At 40.8% G+C, this 19,805-nt stretch overlaps 1 protein-coding gene across 2 annotated transcripts; it reads right to left on the bottom strand.

Moving 5' to 3' along the window:
• Positions 1 to 2,418: 2,418 nt before the first annotated feature.
• DIRAS3 (DIRAS family GTPase 3) lies at positions 2,419 to 15,487 on the bottom strand. Of its 2 annotated transcripts, XM_047788693.1 has the most exons (3): positions 15,470 to 15,487; positions 10,911 to 10,967; positions 2,419 to 3,828 (listed from the first exon to the last, which is right to left on the bottom strand). In XM_047788693.1, exon 3 carries the CDS (start codon positions 3,761 to 3,763, stop codon positions 3,077 to 3,079), a length of 687 nt encoding a protein of 228 aa, XP_047644649.1. In that variant the 5' UTR covers positions 3,764 to 3,828; positions 10,911 to 10,967; positions 15,470 to 15,487; the 3' UTR covers positions 2,419 to 3,076. The 2 variants fall into 2 exon arrangements, with proteins under 2 accessions (XP_047644649.1, XP_047644648.1); XM_047788692.1 differs by lacking the exons at positions 10,911 to 10,967; positions 15,470 to 15,487 and adding an exon at positions 4,579 to 4,638.
• Positions 15,488 to 19,805: the final 4,318 nt, after the last annotated feature.

Raw genomic sequence — 19,805 nt, 5'->3', positions numbered from 1 at the left:
ATTGCATTTATCTCCACATCAGGTTTCTTTCCTCCACTTTTTTCACTTCCCAATGTCAAATGGATGGATGGCAGGTTTCAGTAGCCTGAAAAAACATCATATCAGTACAGTGGGCATATTTTCAGTTTTCATTTATTTTAATCCTCACTGGCTCCCGGAATTCACTATCTGACATATTTATTTTTCCAAGCCCTGGGCCTGTGGGCCCAGGTTTATAGATGTAGCTTATAGATATGCTCTTCAAATTCATTTATATGCAAACATACCTCAGTGGATTTTGTTACATTTCTGTTAATCTTGAATTTCATGAAGTTACTTAGACATCTGACAACATATATTATTTTAAATACATGCTAACATTTTTCGACACTTGATTGTTGATTCTAGCTAGTGTATGTAATAACATTCAAATTAGAAATTAGTTCTGCTAGCCACTCTTACTATGCATCAGCAGTGCCTGGTAGGAATATAATGTGAGCCAAAGATGAGCCACAAAGACAATTTAAAATTTTCCAGCAGCCGTGTTTAAAAAGGTAAAAAGAAATATCAAATTAATTTGAATAATGTGTTTCATTTAAACCACTATATCTAAAATATTTCAACACGTAATAAATATTACAAATTATGAGATATTCTACCTTTGTTCTTTTTGTAATAATGTATGATGTATTTGCAATACATCTCACTTCGGACTAACCATATTTCAAGTGCAGAAGTTACATAAGGCTAGAAACTACTTTATTGGATAGTGCAAAAATAGAAACTATAGGTGCCAGCTCCTTTGAATAACACTATTAACTCAAAGAATGGTTAGAATGGTTTATGTCCTCCCTGTTCCCATCCGAGCAGTAATGACATATAGGCAGATATTTACTAAGTTTCCAGGCATAAAAGATTTCAGCCACATGCTCCCTTTGGGGAAAAGTTTTCCAGCACCCCCTGTACACACCTCTCTTCCTGTTTCTAAACCACCCTGTGCGTTTTGTAATCATTGATTTGCTTCTTTGTCGCCCTTCTGTCCCCTCCTCTAGGGAGGCCCTGTGGAAGCGTCTTTCTCCACATCTGCATAAAACAGAGAACAGAAAAATCAGCTCCTTTGTCCTTGAACTGGTCATCTTAGAGAGGCAGTTCACCATGGTGGTTAAGAGCACCAGCTCTGGAGCAAAACACCTGGCTTCAAATGTTGGCTCTGTCACTTACTGGTTTTGTAATCTTTATCGGTCTGCAAAATGCGCATAACGGTACCCACTTCACTGGATTGTTATGAGGATTAAATAATATAATGGGGAACACTGACATATTTAAAGATTATATAAACGTTTCCTCTAACATGACATAGAAACATTGGCATGTAAAGAGCTTGTATAAACATCTGCTATAATCTGAAAATATTTTTTACTAAGTATTACTTGCAGCATTAAATCTCTTCCTTCCCCTTTCTAAAGGGGAGTATTTGCCACTTAGCAATATCCCTTTGCTCATCTATAAAGAGCAACCATTCAACACATTTTTCAAGGAGAATTCACCTGAAAACTAGCCAAGATAGAGTGTTTTCTTTTAGAAGTGGAGTTACTCCATTAGGAATATTAGCTAAGAAATATTTTTTTAAAAAATAAATACATAAAAAGCAATATGGCAAAACCACTTAGATATTTCCTAGTGGTTGAGAATAATTGCTTTGAAAGAGAATAGGAACAAAATTTTAAATAACAGACTATTTAAAAGGAGCCACTGAATAGATTTCCTAAGCTCAATGCTGGCAGTACTACTATGAGATAGATGTTTATGATTCCTTCTCAGTGATGTTCTTGTCTTTGTTCAGTATTTATCCAATAAGAGATTTTTATGGAAAAAAATCACCAGACTAAGAGCCTCCCTCCCCCACCATCATCACTGGGGTGGCAGGGGGTGGGGTGGGGGGAGAACACTCAAAAGCAAGGACATGTGTAGCTGTGTATTGCCTCAAACAAATTATGTTCAAATATGAAATGAATCTTTAAAAACTCTCCCTTAAGGAGAAATTTCTCAGATTTCAAATCCCACCTGTTTCTTCCCTTACTTTCCATCCCTTCCCTCCCCAGTATTTCTTGAGGGCTTTTTGAGGCAGCCAAAGGCTGAGGTTTTCTTTTCACCACCTACCTCCAAGCAGAATGAGCAAGTGACCTCTTCAAAGATCCCTGGAGTTCTTCTGCATGTCAGCCCAGGAAAGGTTATGGATGCAAACAAGCTCTGCACTGCAGAGGCCCATGAACCATCACCCCACTCCCCCCCCCAACCCCCGCACCCGGCTAATTTCAAGATGGCAAGGGTGTCCATGTGGAAAATTCTTATTAGAAATCTTCACCAGATGTGCCTGGCAATGGGTAATGGGTAGTTTTTTGTTATTGTTCAATGAAAAAAAGAAATTACTACAACTGATTGCATGCAGGAAAAGCTTTATTAAGTCATTGAATTGTTATAATTTTTTTAAACTGCTATGGAGAATACTCAAACATTTTTAAATGACTTAGGAAACAATCAGCATATATTTAGTAAGCAATTTCCATTTTCACAATTTTCTCTGCTCCCACCCTCAATGCTCAGCTATAGAATATTCATTTATTTATCATGTATCTCTGTCTCACAGTCATTTGTCAAAGCTTTTGTTGCAAAAACATGTTTCTTAACAATTAAATACACAATGGGAAGATATGATCAGACATTTACAAGACTTGAACTGTTTAAGAATACACAATAATAGGATCACAAGAAGGGCAGTGGCGTCTTTCAATTCATTTTGCTGTTTCATTCTCTTTTTCAAACATTCATCTCTAAAGTCTGTCCAAGTCCTATCTTTTAAATGCTTCCAAAGTCCATATTTCCCTCTCCTCCTCCAATGTCCATATTTTAACAATTTGAATTCTCCTGTCTGGGGAAAAGAAAAGGTATTAACTCACAAGGGACATTTATTGACGTCTAATTGTTACAATCAAACCACAGCACAGAAGTCAGTCATGTACAGGTGACACATCACAATGGGGTCGGTCCATGGTTTCGGCACACTGAAGGAGAAGGTCGCGCTCCTAAGACCCAGGGCTCACATGATGATGCACTTGCCCAGCAGCTTCTCGGCGGTCTTGGGGATCTGGGATTTCTTCTGCGCGGGCTGGGCGCTGGCGGCGGGTTTCTTCTCGTGGTTCAGCAGCATCTGGAACAGCTCCTGCACGTTGATATTCATCTTGGCAGAGGTCTCCAAGAAGGCGCAATTCCACTCGGACGCGCAGGCAGCACCTTCCTTCTCACTCACCTCCCGGTGGCTCTCGTCGCACTTGTTGCCCACCAGGATGATCGGGCACTTCAGGGGGTTGTTACCTTTGAGCTCGCGGATCAGATGGTACAGGGGCTTCAGCTCCTCCAGGGTGTGCTTCTTGGTGACGGAGTAGACCAGGATGAAGGCGTGACCCCTGGCAATGGCAAGGCGCTGCAGGCCCCGGTAGCGGCGGCCACCGGTGGTGTCGGTGATGTGCAGCGCGCCCACCTTGTGGCTGCAGCCCAGCACCTGGCGGTAGGTATCTTCGATAGTCGGCAGATACGCCTCACGGAAGTTGCCGCGCACCCACCTCTGCACCAGCGCGCTCTTGCCCACGCCGGCCGAGCCCAGGACCACCACGCGGAAATCTCGGCTCCTTCGCTGGGGCAGGCAGGTACGGATGACGATCACCGTAGGCAGAGGCCGAAGCCGCTTCATCAGGCGTTCCTTGAGGCCGAAGCAGGAGTTGCCCATCGTTGGGTATTGATGGGGAGACAGGTGCACAGGTTCTCTGGCACTTGGCCAGCAACGAGGAGAGCCTAGGGAGGAAGAGAGGAAGAGAGGAAGAGTGAGAGATGAGAGTCTAACTCGGAATGATATCTTGTCGCAGCGCCCGCTTGGCCCGCCTCCCCCTGAGGATGCGGGGGCGGGGAGGCGGGGCCGGGGGCGGTGCTCGCTCCCCAACCCCACCCTCCTCTCCCCTCCCTCCTCTGCGGCGAGCGGAGCTTACAGCCCACCCCAAGCAACCGCCAGAGGCAATGCGGGTGGGGATACTGCAGGTTCGCCCCGCGCCTCTTCCAACAACACCGTCCTGTTACTTTCGTGATGTCTACGCACCCATCTTTATTTTATTTTTATTTTTCGTGCCACACTACTCTACTCTCTACAGAATGCTCAACTGTGGACAGCTTACCAACCTCAAAACACAAATCCGAGCGATGTTACCAAACAGTTCCCCCCCTAATAAGCCCTTGTTGCTTTCTCTCCTTCAGTCTTAAAAAATTGTGTGCGTCTCTGACAGGGATCGATTACTGCGGGCAAAGGGTAGGATGCCGCAGACACCGCGATCCAGGGTGTGGTCACGCCGGCAGCGAGGGGCGCTCAGGGATTCCCACAGGGGCTAGGATTCCGGACGCTAACAGAGACCCCCTTACCTGTAGCGACTGTCCCCAGGTACCCACTTCCCTGACAGTGCACCCACTGGTTTCCACCCCGCGATAGCGCAACCTGGTTCGCCCGGTACGCCTTGCGTTCAAGTGCCCGAAAAAAGGCGGAAGACAGATTTTTACCTCTTTCCGAGATGGGAACCTCGCGGCAAATTCGCTCCTCACTGAGGTGGCTTCGGCCGCGGCAGCAGCTGCGGCAACAAATTGCGTAACCAAACTCCGAGCGGCAGCTGGCAACCAGCGCGCTCGGAGGCTGGGGGCGAAATGCTCAAACAGTGGGACTGAGACTGGTTTGCCAGAGCCAGGGGGCGCAGACTGGGAGACTCCACTTGCAAGGTTCGCAGAGGGGGGATCGGGATGAGCGGGGCTGGCCGAGCCCAGACGCGCCCCTCTGCGGTCCACTCTGGCGTCCCCCACACGGGTACCTACATCCCGGGCGGGGGCGAGGGTGGGAGGCGGTCCTGGGTTCGGAGGCGCCCGCCCATTGAAGTGTGGGGGGGGTATGCTTACAGCATTTGTAATGCGGGCATTTCTCTCCCACTGCAATCCTCATGGCTTTTATGCTTTTTGCCCCCTGTGGGGATAGCTTTCCCAAGCCTTGCCACTTTCTCTTCAATGCAGAATGGCCAGTTAGAATGAATGCCCCCCACTACTACACACTTCACCGCCTCTCATCCACTTCTACCAGTAAATATTTCTCTATCGCAAAACCCAATTTATGTCTTTCCAGGGAAAGACCAACTGACGTTTCTGTTTTAAGAGACTTCAGAACCTGGCTCCTGGTAGGATTTCCTGTAGTATAGACATGTTCTATGTTTGAGGGTTGAGGGGGTATCCTCTACACCCAGCGACATTAAGTGGGTATCACATCCATCATCGCTGTGTGTACAATACATCTCATTTAGTCATCATAACAAAAACCTCATAATAAAATCAAGACTGGAATGTGGGCAGCCTTCTAAGAGCAGAGAGCGACCCCTGGCTGACAGCCAATAAGGAAACAAGGACCGCAGCGCTAGCAACTGAATTTTGCCAAGGATCTCAATGAACTTGAAAGCAAATTCTTCTCTAGAAACTGCGCATAAAATCAGACTGCCAACACCTTAATTTTGGCCTTAATTAAACAGCGAATCCATCTGAGCCCATCCAGACTTCCGACTTCCAGAACTGTGGGTTCTGTAGTTGGGTGTTGTTTTAAGCCACAAAATTCGTGGTAGTCTGTTCACAGCCAAAGAAAACTAATGCAGCCGGTAAAAGCATTTGTTCAAGGTTATAGGGCTCATGAATGATAGACCTAGGCCCAAACCTAGTTCTTTTTTTTTTTTTTTCCATTTCTTGGGCCGCACCCACGGTATATGGAGGTTCCCAAGCTAGGGGTCGAACGGGAGCTATAGCCGCCTGCCTACGCCAGAGCCACAGCAACGCGGGATCCGAGCCGCGTCTGTGACCTACACCACAGCTCACGGCAACGGGGGATCCTTAACCCACTGAGCGAGGCCAGGGATCGAACCTCATGGTTCCTAGTCAGGTTCGTTAACCACTGAGCCACGAGGGGAACTCCGTAAACCTAGTTCTACCGTCAAGCCTTGATCTTTTTCTGGTCTTATCATTGTGTGTCTTTAGGCTTATATATATTTTACTCATTGGTGAGAGCATTTTTATAGTTTTGCTTTTGTTTTTGTTTTTTTGTCTTGCCCAAAGGCTCATGTATGTTAGGTGAAAAAGAGCACATGGTTTCGAGGCAGAAAACTGGGTTTAGAATGTTTACGGGTTTTTGGGTTTTTTCTTTTTTTGAATACATCTTAATATGCCTTTGAGTTGTGGGATCCTGGAGAAATTATTTTTCTATGGAAAGGTAACTGATACCTATGAGAAAGAATTGGGAGGATTCAAGGAGTTACTGCTTGAAGCACTAATTAGAAGGCATATAGAATGCAATAGGCAATTCAAAAGTGCCAGCTATTGACCTCACATAGTAATACAGAAATCTATATGCACATAATCCTGTAGTCTTTTAGCATTTCAACAGTGGCTTTTTGGAAGTAGTGGTAAACTTTTTATTTAAGCCAAAGAAGAACAGATTTTAGTCTAGAAAACACAGGTGGTTTGGGGCGGGATGTAAATAAGTTGAGGATAGAAGAACTTGAGGCAGCGGAGAATGTAGGGTGAGAATTCCAAGCAATAATGAAAGCTTTGTTCATTCCTCCTGAACAACAAGAGTCATTCTGCCTATTGAAATGAGGACAACTAAAATATCTTTAGGAATGAGAAAAACTAGAAAAGAGGTTCCTGAAAACCTGGATATGGAAGATGAATGAAGGTGCCTTTGGAGGCAAGACATTTAAAACAAAGAAATACAAGGTGGGAAATTTCCACTGTGGTTCAGCAGTAGGGAACCCGACTAGTATCCATAAGGACACAGGTTTGATCTCTGGTCCCGATCAGTGGGTTAAGGATCCAGCATTTCCGTGAGCTGCATTGTAGGTGGAAGACATGGCGGATCTGGCCTTGCTGTGGCTGTGATGTAAGCTAGTAGCTGCAATTTCGATTGGACCCTTAGCCTGGGAATCTCTATATGCCGTGGGTGCAGTCCTCAAACAAACAATCAAACAAACAAAAAGACCAAAGAAAAGAAAGAAACATAAGATGAAGGAGGGGGGAGGGGGAGGAAGGGGGGAGGGAGAGGAGGAGGAGGGGAAGAAGAAAAAAAGAAGATGAGGAGGAAGAAGGAGAAGAGGAAGAAGGAAAAGAAAAAAAGAAGGAGGGGAGGGGGGAAGGGAGGAGCTAAGGGGTGTGGAAATATACACCCCAAAGCTAAAGCCTTTAAATGCCAGGGAGATCAAATTAAGAGATTATTAAATAGAACTCAAAGGGAATGATGAAAATATGAAACCATATCATCTACATTTAATCCAAGTCTTGTACCTCAAAAGCCAGTATAAAATAACTTACATTAAGAAGACACCTAGCTCAAGAAACCAGAACTTCGGTTGGCCAGAAGAGGCAAAGGAATGGGCCAGAGCAGAGTTGTGGAGTTAATATTGACTAGCTAGGATCCACAGTTTGGAGATATATCAGGGAGAAAAGACAATTAATTGAAACCAACACTGAAATGAATCAGATGTTGGAATTACCTGACAAGGATTTTAAAGCAGCCATCACAAGACTCTTTCAACAGGCACTTACAACTTTTCTTGAAACAAAAAATAAATAAAATATTTCAGCAAAGACATAAAAATGTATAAAAAGGATTTTTTATTTATTTATTTTTATTTTTTATTTTTTGCTTTTTAGGGCCTCACCCACAGCATATGGAAGCTCCCAGGCTAGGGGTTGAATTGGAGCTGTAGCTGCTGGCCTATGCCACTGCCACAGCCACAACAATGCCAGATCTGGGCTGCATCTGCAACCTACATCACAGCTCATGACAATGCTGGATCCCCAACCCACTGAGTGAGGCCAGGGATCAAACCCACATCTTCATGGATATTAGTATTTGCTTCCACTGAGCCATGAGGGGAACTCCCTATAAAAAGGATTTAAATGGAAATTATAGAACTGAAAAATACAATAACAGAAATTTTTAAAACTTCTTGACTGGGGATGAATTGTATATAAGAGATGATATTGGATAGAATCAGCAAACTTGAGGATGAAGAAATAAAATTTACTCAATATAAACAATAGAGAGAAAATAGACTAGGAAAAAAAATGAACAGTCTCCAGGACCTGAGATACAGTAACTGAAATCTGAACATTTGTATCATAGGAGTCCCAGGAGAGAAGAAAGTGGGTCTAAATGAGTATTGAAAGAAACTATGGTGGATAATTCCCCAAATTTGATGAAAGGCACAAAGTTAACAGTTCCAAGAAACTGAGAAAACCCTACCAGGATAATTCCAAGGAAATTCATGCCAAGACATATAATTGAATTCTGAAAACTGAACACAAAATACAAATTCTTGAAAGCAACTAGAAAGAAACCGTATATTACCCATCAGAGGAATATATAATTCAGATGACATCAAATATCTCATCTGAAACCATAGTTGCCAGAGAAAATAGCATGACCTTTTTCAAGTGCTGAAAGAAGAAAACTGTCAATTGCAAATTCTATATCCAGCAAAATGGCCCTCAAGAACAAAGACATGTTCAAATGAAGAAAAGCTAAGAGAATTTTTTGCTAACAAACCTATCCTTAAAGAGTGGCTAAATGAAGTTTTATAAACAGAAAGGAAAAGAATTTGGAATTTCAGCAAGGAAAGTAGAATATAAAAGTAGGTAAAAAAAAAATAGGGATAAATATAATAGACTAGCCTCATGAATTTTTACAATCATGATAATTACAACAAAAACCGTAATATCTGATGCTCAAGGCAGTGATATTAAAATCTGGGGAAAGCAAAAGGGCCTGAATAGAAATGTTTTCCATACTTCACTCAAATGATAAAAATGTTGATACTGACAGATTGTGATGTCAGATGTGTGTATTATAATACCTAAATCAACAACTTTTTATGCAAAGAGATACTCTCAAACACTAAAAATAAATCAAGACAGAACTGTTCCAGTGACCCATAGGAAGGTGCTAAAAGAGAAACAGAGGAAAACCGGGAAACAAATAATAAAATTGCATACTTAAGCTCATATATATCAAGAATCACCCTAAATGTAAATGGTGTAAATACATCAATTGAAAAGGCAGATTGGCAGAGTGGATCAAACAAACAAACAAGCAAAAAGAAACACAAGCCAACCCTATGGTGTTTGAAGTAAGAAGAAATTCACTTCACATTCAATGACATAGGTAGGTTGAAAATAAAAGGATGTTTTTATATAGTAAAATCAAATATATGGAAACCAAAATTAAAAACACAATACTATTTCCAATCATTCTATTAAAAAGTACTATATATAATTTACAAAACATAAATAATTTGAACGCTGAAAATTACAAAATGTTGATAAAAGAAACCAAAGAAGACATAAATAGAGATATAGGTGTTCCTGGATTAAGAGACTCAACTTAGTAAATATATCAATTTTCTCTAAATTGATCCATAGGTTTAATGCAATTTGTGTCAAAACCCCAGCAAGGATTTTTGTAAGCATAACAAGTTTATCCTAAAATTTATATGGAAAAGCATAGTATTTATAATAGCTAAAACACTCTTGAAAAAGAGGAATCAAGTGAAAAGAATCACTCTTCTTGATATTAAGGATTACAATATAGCTACAGTAATAACGGCAGTGTCATACTGGCAGAGGAACAGACACATCAATCAATGGAATGGAGAAGCCAGGATTAGCCTACACAAATACACCCAACTGATTTCTGACAAAGGTGCAAAAGCAATTCAATGCAAGAAGGATAGTCCTTTCAACAAATGGTGCTAGAGTAATTGGATATCCATTGACAAAAACACTGCAAAAATTCAACCTAAATCTCATGCTTTATATAAAAATTAACTTAAAATGGATAATGGACTTAAATGCAACATTTTAAAAATACCTTTTTTTTTTTTTTTGGTCTTTTGTCTTTTTAGGGCTGCACCCACGGCATTTGTAAATTCCTAGGCTAGGGGTCGAATGGGAGCTACAGCTGCCAACCTATGCCATAGCCACAGCAACTTGGGATCTGAGCCATGTCTGTGAACTAAACCACAGCTCGTGGCAATGCTGGATCCATAACCCATTGAGCAAGGCCAGGGATCGAACCCCTGTCCTCAGGGATACTAGTTGGGTTTGTTAACCGCTCAGCCAAGATGAGGTTTCCCAAATTGTTGTTTTTTTTTTTTTAAGAATGTTTTCAGGATTTAAATCTAAACAAAGCATTCTTAGACTTGATGCCAGTACCACATACCTAAAAATTTTTTTTTGATAAATTAGAGCTCACAAAAATTAAAAAAAAAAAAAACTCTTATTCTATGAACGAGCTTGTAAAGCTAATGAAAGGAAAGGTGTACACTGGCATAGGACCAATATGTAGAATATATAAAGAACTCTCAAAAATCCATAACGAAAAAGTCCAACTAGAAAAATGGGCAAAACACATGAATAGACATTCCCTTGAAGAAGACATACAAAGAGCAAATAACCATGATGAAAAGTTTTTTAAGTACCTTTAGCCACTAGGGAAATGCAAGTTAAAAGCACAAGGTGACAGTGGACTATTATTCAGTCATTACAAAAAGTGAAATAATGCCATTTGCAGCAACATGGATAGACCTAAAGATTATTACACTAAGTGAAGTCAGACAAAGACAAATATCATATGATATCTTTTATATGTGGAATCTAAAATATGACATAAATGAACTTATTTATAAAACAAAAACAGATTCACAGACAGAAGAAAAACATTGTTACTAAAGAGGGAAAGGGTGGGGAGGGAGAAATTGGGAATTTGGGATACACACTACTATATGTAAAACAGATAAATAACAAGCACCTACTGAATAGCACAGGGAACTATATTCAGTATCTGGTAATAACCTATAGTCGAAAAGGACCTGAAAGAGAAGAGAATAACAAGTTTTACATATGCATAAAACTGAATCATTTTGCTATACACCTGAAACATTGTAAATCAACTATTTCAACAGAAGCAATAAAATAAATGATATTAAAAAGAATGCTATAAAAAGCACAAGATAGGAGTTCCCGTCGTGGCTCAGTGGTTGGCGAATCTGACTAGGAACCATGAGGTGGCCTTGCTCAGTGGGTTAAATCTGGCGTTGCCATGAGCTGGGGTGTAGGTTGCAGATGCAGCTCAGATCCTGCGTTGTTGTGGCTCTGGTGTAGGCTGGTGGCTATAGCTCCGATTAGATCCCTAGCCTGGGAACCTCCACATGCCACGGGAGCGGCCCTAGAAAAGGCAAAAAGACAAAAAAAAAAAAAATAGTCATACCACCAGAAGTTGATGAAGATGCAGAGTGATTGGACCACTCGTATGCTGGTGGTGGAATGTAAATGGTAGTCATAGTTTGCAGTTTGTTATAAAACTAACTATGAGACTAAATAGACCACCGAGCAATTGAACTCTTAGATCTTTATCCCAGAGAAAAGAAAACTTGTTTGTTCACACCAAATGCACACAACTTTATATGGAATTTTGCATACAAATATTTACAACAGCTTAATTCACATGGGTAAAATACTGAAAACAACCCAGCCATTCTTTAGCAAGTGAACTGTTAAACTATGTTACATAAATAGCATGGATTACTACTCAAGAAAAAAAAGAGAGAATTATTGACACAGGCTACAATTTGGATGAATCTCAAGAGAATTACAGCGAGTGAAAAAAAAGCCAGTTACCAAAGATTGTATACTATATGATGCCATTTATGAAACATTCTTGGAATAAAATGATAGTCATGGTGTTAGTAACAGGGGCAAAGAGATGAAGGAATGAGCGTGGAAGGAAGGGGGTATAATTATAAAAAGCAACAGGAGAGATTCTCATGGTGATGGAAGTCTTCTGTATCTTGACTATGATTGTAGATATACAAAACTATACATATGATAAAATTCCATAGCATTAAATATATACACCGATGAATACAAGTAAAACAGGAGAAATCTGAGTGAGAGCAACCAATTGTATCAACGTTAATATCCTTTGTTGTGGTACACTAGTTTTGCAAGGTATTACCATCAAGGGAGATTGAGTGAAAGTTACTCAGTATCTCTCGTCTTATTTCTTATAATTGCAAGAGCATCTTCAATTATCTAAAAGTAAACTCATTAGCTTTAAGAAGCACTTGCAAAAAAAACAATACATGTCTTGTGACTCCCTGTTGACTACGGAACTGAAATTCAAACTATTCTAGCTTCAGATTCCCAGCTCCCTGCAAACAGACCCCAAATTCCCTTTCTGAAACTTACCTTCCACAAGTCTGCTCACACTGGCTTAGTAAGTGGATATTCTTGGGGGTTCTCCTGTCTGCTTCTCCACCCAGTTCATCCTCCAACTCCATCCCCTCATCCACATGCCCCAATCCTTCCCTCCTTCAAAATTCACCTCCAAATGGCATGTCCAGCTGGAAGGAATCCCTCGCTCTGAGTTCTCACACACTTTTCCACCTTGTATTGCAGCTTTATATGTACGTGTTTTACATTCTCCACAAAGCTGTGAGCTTGTCTCAGACAGATCTGAGATTCGTTTCTTTCTGCTTCTTTCACAGATGCTAATAAGCACCATCATGAGGCACACAGAAGTGACCAGGATGGTGTGGGGAAACGTAGGTTCCATCAAGAGGGGTAGAAGTCACTGTAGGAGTTCCCAGCTCTGAAGCCAGCTGGCTTCTCTCCAGTCCTGGTTCCACTGCCTCTTTACAGTTTGGCCCTATCCTCAATATCCTCAACTGATCTTAGGGAAATACATTTCAAGTGCTAACATGTTAAAAACCAACCTCCTCAATACCTGGTAACAAGCAGACACTCAAAATGCAGCCGGAGTCTCCAGTTCCTGTTTGCTCACATGCTACTTGTATGGACTTAGAGATGAATAACTTTTCTTTTTACATTCAGTTTCTTCACCTCTAAAAATGGTCAAAAGTACCTATATTCGAAGTAAGATTAATTGACTTATTTATGCAAAATTCAAGCAGGGTATTGCTGCAGAATATGAAGAGCTAACATTCATTTGAGTCTTTACTACAAGCCTAATATATTACATATGTTTATTCACTTGGAGTTTATACTGTGAGTCTATGAAATGGAACTAATACTGTTTCCATTTCACAAATGAAGAGACGAGGCACAATGAGATTAACTATGTGGTAGAGGCTAGGAAGTCTGGCTAGCTCCCGGACTTGTGTGTTACACACCATGCTGCCTCTCTAGCAGAGACAAGTGGTGATGTTTAGGAGCCTCACAATTATAATTTGGGGAGTTTGTTTTCTTTCCACTTCTTCCTGGGCTCTGTAGACAACTAATGGAATTTGTGTCCCCCATCCTTCACAAGGAAATATTATCTTCTTTACAAATTTGATTCCCAGCATCAAGGTTGCTTCAGACTCTCTTCCCTTCTTCCAGGCAAGAATCTCCTCCCACTGCTATGATTTCTGTTCCCAACCTTTCTTTCAGCACTCTACTGCTATAAATATTTCCTTGTTCATAAAGATATCAGCTCCTACCTCATAAAGAAAGGAGGACACCAGGTAAAACTCTGACATCCCCTAGCCCACCCATATCCTGCAGCATTTTCTCTTCTTCATTCAAGATTTGATGCCTTTGTCTGAGCCCTGGAGTGCTTTTCAAACTGTAGCCCTAGGATCACCTATATTGGTATCACCTAGGATGCTTGTCAAAAACACTCAGCTGAACTTATACACTGACGCATGTCAAATTTTTTCAATTAAAAAAATATGCAACCCACATCTACAGAATCAGAATCTATAGGTGATACCTGGTGGGTTGCAGTTTAACAAGGCCCTCAGGTGATTCTGATGCAGAAGTGAGCTTGAGACCACTCCTTTAGAACCTTGCTTGATATATCATCCCATCTCTGACCTAACAGAACGAGTGAAGGGGGTCAAAAGGTAAGAAGAAAAAATAAATAACACCAATAAGAAAAAAGAAATGCAAGAGGAAGAGCAAGACTGGAGGAGAAAACTTCAGAGTGATTTTGAGGATGTTGAGTTGGAGATGCCTTGGGGACCCACAGGAGACTATTTCTAGCACTCAGCTGGAACTATGGAAATAGAATTCCAGGAAAGGTTGGGGCTGTATAGATAGATTTGATAACTATATTTTCCAAAACAAGAACAGGGAACCATGATTTGTAATGGATTTTTGTGCTTCTTGCAGATTCAAGAGAGAAAATTTTAAAAGCAAAGTGCTGACATTCGTGGGATATTTCAATGTTTTTATTTAAGCAATTTGCTTACCTTCTCTATCCTGTCTCCTCATCTGTAAAATTGGGATAATTGTGATAACTACTATATGGAATTCTTGTGAGTAAATAATGAGTATTTTGGAATGGATAAGCAATGAGATCCTGCTGTGTAGCACAGGGAAATGTTGTCTAATCACTTGTGATGGAACATGATGGAGGATAATGTGAAAAAAAGAACGTATATACATGCATAACTGGGTCACTTTGCTGTATAGCAGAAATTCATAGAACATTGTAAATCAACTATAATAACATTTTTTTTAGAAAATGTACTTGTTCTTCATTTATTTTTACCCCTTTTCCTGCCTTCTCTGGTTTTAACTGAGCATTTTATATAATTATATTTTTTCTAATCTCTTATTTTTTTGAAAATATTATTCATTTATTTATTTATTTATTTTCCTTTTTATGTCCACACTTGTGGCATATGGAAGTTCTCAGGCTAGAGGTAGAATGGGAGCTACAACTGCTGGCCTATGCCACAGCCACAGCAGTGCCAGATCTGTCATGTCTGTGACCTAGGCCACAGCTTGCAGCAATGCCAGATCCTTAACCTACTGAGCGAGGCCAGGGATCAAAACCACATCCTCATGGATACTAGTCTGGTTCTTAACCCGCTAAGCCAAAATGGGAACCCCTTCTCTCCTCTCTTAGCATGTCAGTTTAAACTATACATTTATAATATATATATATTTTTTAATGCCGCACTCACAGCATATGGAAATTCCCAGGCTAGGGGTCAAATTGGAGCTGTGGCTGCCGGCCTACACCATAGCTTGTGGCAACATCAGATCTTTAACCCCACTGAGCAAGGCCAGGGATTGAACCTACATCCTCATGGATACTAGTTGGGTTTGTCACCACTGAGCCACAATGGGAATGCCCATTTATAATAAATTTAAATCTACTTTCAAATAACAGTATACCACTTTGCATGCAATGCAGGTGCCTTATAACATAGTTTTCTCAGTTAATCCTTCTCATCCCTTATACATTTACATCATTCATTTCACTCATCCATAAGCTATAGTCACCTAATACATTGTTACTGTTATTACTTTGAACAGTTATCAGATAAATTAATAAAAAATTAAAATGTTTTTATTTTACCTTTATTGATTCCATCTCTAATGTGCTTCTTTTCTTTATTAAAATCTGAAATCCAAGGAAAAGGATTAGGGGAGAACCTTGAAAGGACAGGAGGAGGTTGGGGGAAAGACATTACAAACAGAAGGACGATGCCAAAGGGGCACAAAGCCAAGAAAGCATCTATGGATGAAACAGTAGCTGAATTGGGATCTACCCTAGAAATTATCTGTGGTTTAACTACCGCATTTCCTAGGTGAGAATTGCCCAAGGTTATGCAACTGGAAAGTTGCAGAACTGGGAGTCAAATCCAGGAAGAGTGACTTCAGCACCTATGCTAAGCACAGAAGGAGGTTAGATCCTGCTCAAGGCAGCTCACCCAACTAGACACAGTCAGGACCAGGTCTTTAGTCCCTGTCTCCCAGGCCCTCACCTTCTATTCTCCCGCAGGTACATATCCTGAAACACAATTAATCCTCAGAAATCCTAGGGGGACTTTAGAGATGGAGTTAACGTAGTCTTCTGAGTTCAAGGGTAAAAAAAAAAAAAAAAAGGAATCTGAAATGATATATTCTCAGGAGGCAAAGAGCATTTATAGGGTTTCACTAATTACAGCTTTGAATAAGCTGCCAGCATAGTCATCCTAATGAAATGAGCCAGAATCCTTCCTTGGAAACTTTCCTAGACAATCAGGTCTGTGTAAGTCAATACTTATACCCTAGACCCAAGGGAATGCACCAACCAAATGAAGCCTCCTTCAGGAGGGTGGTGGATGGCAGAAGATTATCAGACACCATAAGGGGACTGTCAGAGGAGGTCTGTCTTTCTTGGTGTATTATGTAGTGAGTATACATACAAAATTATGTATTCACAGGACAACAAGGATGGGCATGAAAAACATAGTGCATACTGTAAAAAAGGTAAAGAAAATGAGGTAAGATGTATGGTACCTTACCATTTACATAAACTAAAAATATATGCCAAAAACAATATTATATATTTTTGCAGGAACACACACATACAAGACACATATTAAACGCATTAGAACATGAGCCTGTGGGAGGCAAAGAAATACAGTTAGCTATAGAGGATACACACACACACACATACATATATATGTATATATATATATATAATATACAGATTTGCATTTATTATTCATACATGATTTATATAGTTATATTATTTATTTATTTACCCTTAAAAAAATCGTGTGTGTGTGTGTGTGTGTGTGTGTGTGTGTGTGTTACAACCCTGAACAATGATAAGAGGCTTGAGGGCAGCATGTGTCAATGATTCATTTTAGAAGCCCTCACATTTTCTGGTGTATAGTAGGCAAGCCATAAATATTGCTCAATGAATGGCTTCATTTTCAACTTGCCCAGTGTTCTGAGCATTATCTGCCAGACAGAGCAAAGACCTTTCTTCCCAACATCTCCCTTGCCCCTGCTCTCAGCTCTCTCTTTGCCACTATGTTCTATTAAAGAGGCAAGTAAGAGCTGACTAGAAAGAGGAATAATTATTAAAGAATGAAAATAATTATCCCCATTAAAAGCAAGGAGCACATTTTACACTCCCTTTAAGCAAATGAATTTAGTTTTGCAGCGTATTCTCTTTTGATTTTTTTCCATGAGCACAGTGTTTCCACTGTAAAATACTCATTGGCTAAACAAAATCATTTCTTTGTACAAGTCAATAAAGAGAAATAAGTTTTCAACCAATTGTGTTACTTCAGCAGGTCTCTGAATGCTTGTGTGGAAGCATTTCACTGTTTTAAAACAAAATCGTATTTCTGCCAGTTAAATTGAATTCTGCAAGTCTGATTTTTAAAAATGATTTTAAAAATTTATAACAGTTTTAGATTCACAGAATTATCTCGAAGGTAGTAAAGGGAGTTCCTATTCCACTCCCCACCCCACCCCACCCCCCACAGCCAATTTCCCCTATGATTAACATCTTATGTTTGTACGGTACGTTTGTCACAGTTAATAAAGCAATATTGATACAAGATTATTGACTCAAATTCATTTTTTATTAAAAGTCCTCATGTTCTTTCCTAATATCATTTCTGTGTCTCAGGATAGCACCCAGTTTACCATATTATATTTAGTTATTATGTACCTTTAGTTTCCTCTTGGTTGTGACAGTTTCCCAGTCTCCCCCTATTTCTGATGGCTTTGACCATTTTGAGGACTACTAGTCAGATATTTTGTAGACTGTCTCTCAGGTGGGGTTGATTTGACGGTTTTCTTATAATTAGATTGGGGTAATGTTTGGGGAGGTAAACTGCAGAAGTAGAGTATCATTCCCATCACAGCCCATCAAGGAACCTACCATCCACATGACTCATCAGTGTTGATATTATCCTTGATAACCTGGCTGAGGTCGTGTTTGTCAGATTTCTTCACTACAAAGTGATTCTTTTTCTTGCTTTCCATCCTATACTCACAAGCCTGCTCTTAAAGGTTAAGACTAATTAATGAAATTCCAGAGACTGGCCTTAAAAACAAAGTCTTTACAGTTAACAAAAGTGGTCTTAGAAAAGAGTGGGAGAGATGTGAACTTCCGACTCACGAAGGTGGCATGGAAAAATCTGATTGGGAAAAGCTTAAAATTGACAAGCCTCACAGGAATGTGGATTTTGTGTTCCTGTACAATACAGAGACATGCGAATATCTGTCACTTTCCAATTGGCCCTGCTTTTTGTGAATGTACATTTGTCCTTGAACATATAATGTGCAAATACTGTAACACATCACAGTGATAACATAAGAATCAAATGCAGAGATTAACAAAGGACTATGAAAATACTGGAGGAAAGAGCAATTTCAACCAGACAACTCGAGAACACCTTCATGGAGGGTATGACATGTGAGTATGGTTTTCAGAGACAGGGAAGCCTGAAGGAACATCATTTGCATGAACATGGAAAAGGAAAGGACAGGGCATAGGACATGGGGAGTTCTAATGGGTGAAGGCACAGGCTGGGGGGAACTTTTGCACAAGGCTAAAGAGTTTGAACTTCATTCTATGAGCATAGGTGTGGGGGACGTTGACTTTTTGGGGTAAGGAAAGTAATATGATAATGTGTGAGAAAAAAAACTGACAACTGTCTAGGGGAAATTGGAAGGATAAGAACTTAGAGGGAAAAGGAGTTACAAGACTTATGAAAGGGTATAAATGAGAGGAGGTGATGTTGTAAATAGAGAAGAGTGGGAAAATGTTAGGAGCAGTATAGATAGGATTTGGATCAATATCATAGCTAACAGTAGCAGAGACTGACAGGATACTTACTAAACCCACCTCCTCTTCCTTCCTGGGCTCATAGCTGGACCCCATTCCCCCACCTCTTTTAAATCAGCTGGTGTCATGTGCCTGAGTCCCAGATGAACAGAACGTTATAGATGAAAGTCATATATGGCACTTTCAGGCCTATCTCACTCTCTCTTCTCCCTTCCCCATCAGACTGGAATGGAGAGAATGCCCAAGTCCACCCTGAGAGCCATGCATTGAAGACAGTATAACCATAGGACAGATGGAGTTGTGCTTCCTGAATCACTGCTTTGAGAAGAATTAGCCAACCTGCTAGACCTTGAGACAAGTGAGAAGTAAACTGCCTTCCTGTTGAGCCATTGCATGCTTGGGTCTATTTGCAATCACAGCATAGCTTGGACTCCCCTAGCCAGATTAGAAGTTGGTACCCCCATAATAGAAAACTAAAGCCTGTGATACTGGCTGTGTGGGAAGAGATATTGGAGCCAGACAGGCTGAGGCGTATTGTTTTGCTATGGCAAAATATTTGATAAAATTATTGCCTGAGTCACTGTGCAGGGGATCGGGGTGGACCTGGGTGAACCTTCACAGTCTGAATGTACCAGTGGCTCCCAAAGCCTTGATTTAAGGGGCTAAAGTCCAGTCATTGTGTTGGAATGAGGCCTGAACAGCATGCGTATACTACTTTTACATCAGACGTTGAAAATGCCAATTGTCTTTCTCCAAGAATGGGAATTGGAAGGTGACAGAATTAGGAGGGCCTAAAGCTCCCCCCAAGAAAGCCCTCTTCTCCGCACAAAGCTAACCTCAAAAATGCCTCACCCGGACCTTGCCTTCAAGGGCAACTTGTCCATGAGCTGAGAGGAGGTAGATCTGGCTCTGAGGCCCAGGGCCTGGGGGTGCTGAAAGAGAAAAATAATCCTGCTTCTAACATTCCATAGGTTTGGGGGACCCAGAGATGCCTTTCATTCTAGATGTATGCACTGCTCTCTTTGTGGTCCTAGAAGAATTAAGTCAGAGGGATGGGTGGAGACATTGAGGCCTGGAGACACAAAGTAACCTATTTAAGGTCAGGGAGCTGCTTCTC

Source organism: Phacochoerus africanus, chromosome 8 (genome assembly GCF_016906955.1).
Source record: "Phacochoerus africanus isolate WHEZ1 chromosome 8, ROS_Pafr_v1, whole genome shotgun sequence".
Taxonomy (NCBI): domain Eukaryota; kingdom Metazoa; phylum Chordata; class Mammalia; order Artiodactyla; family Suidae; genus Phacochoerus; species Phacochoerus africanus.
The sequence above is the reverse complement of the archived record's forward strand: the minus strand, read 5'-3'. Positions and strand labels throughout refer to the sequence as shown.

What these genes read in the sequence shown, in the direction of transcription:
- DIRAS3 (XM_047788693.1), bottom strand. Translation starts at nt 3,763, where the DNA reads ATGGGCAACTCCTGCTTCGGCCTCAAGGAACGCCTGATGAAGCGGCTT.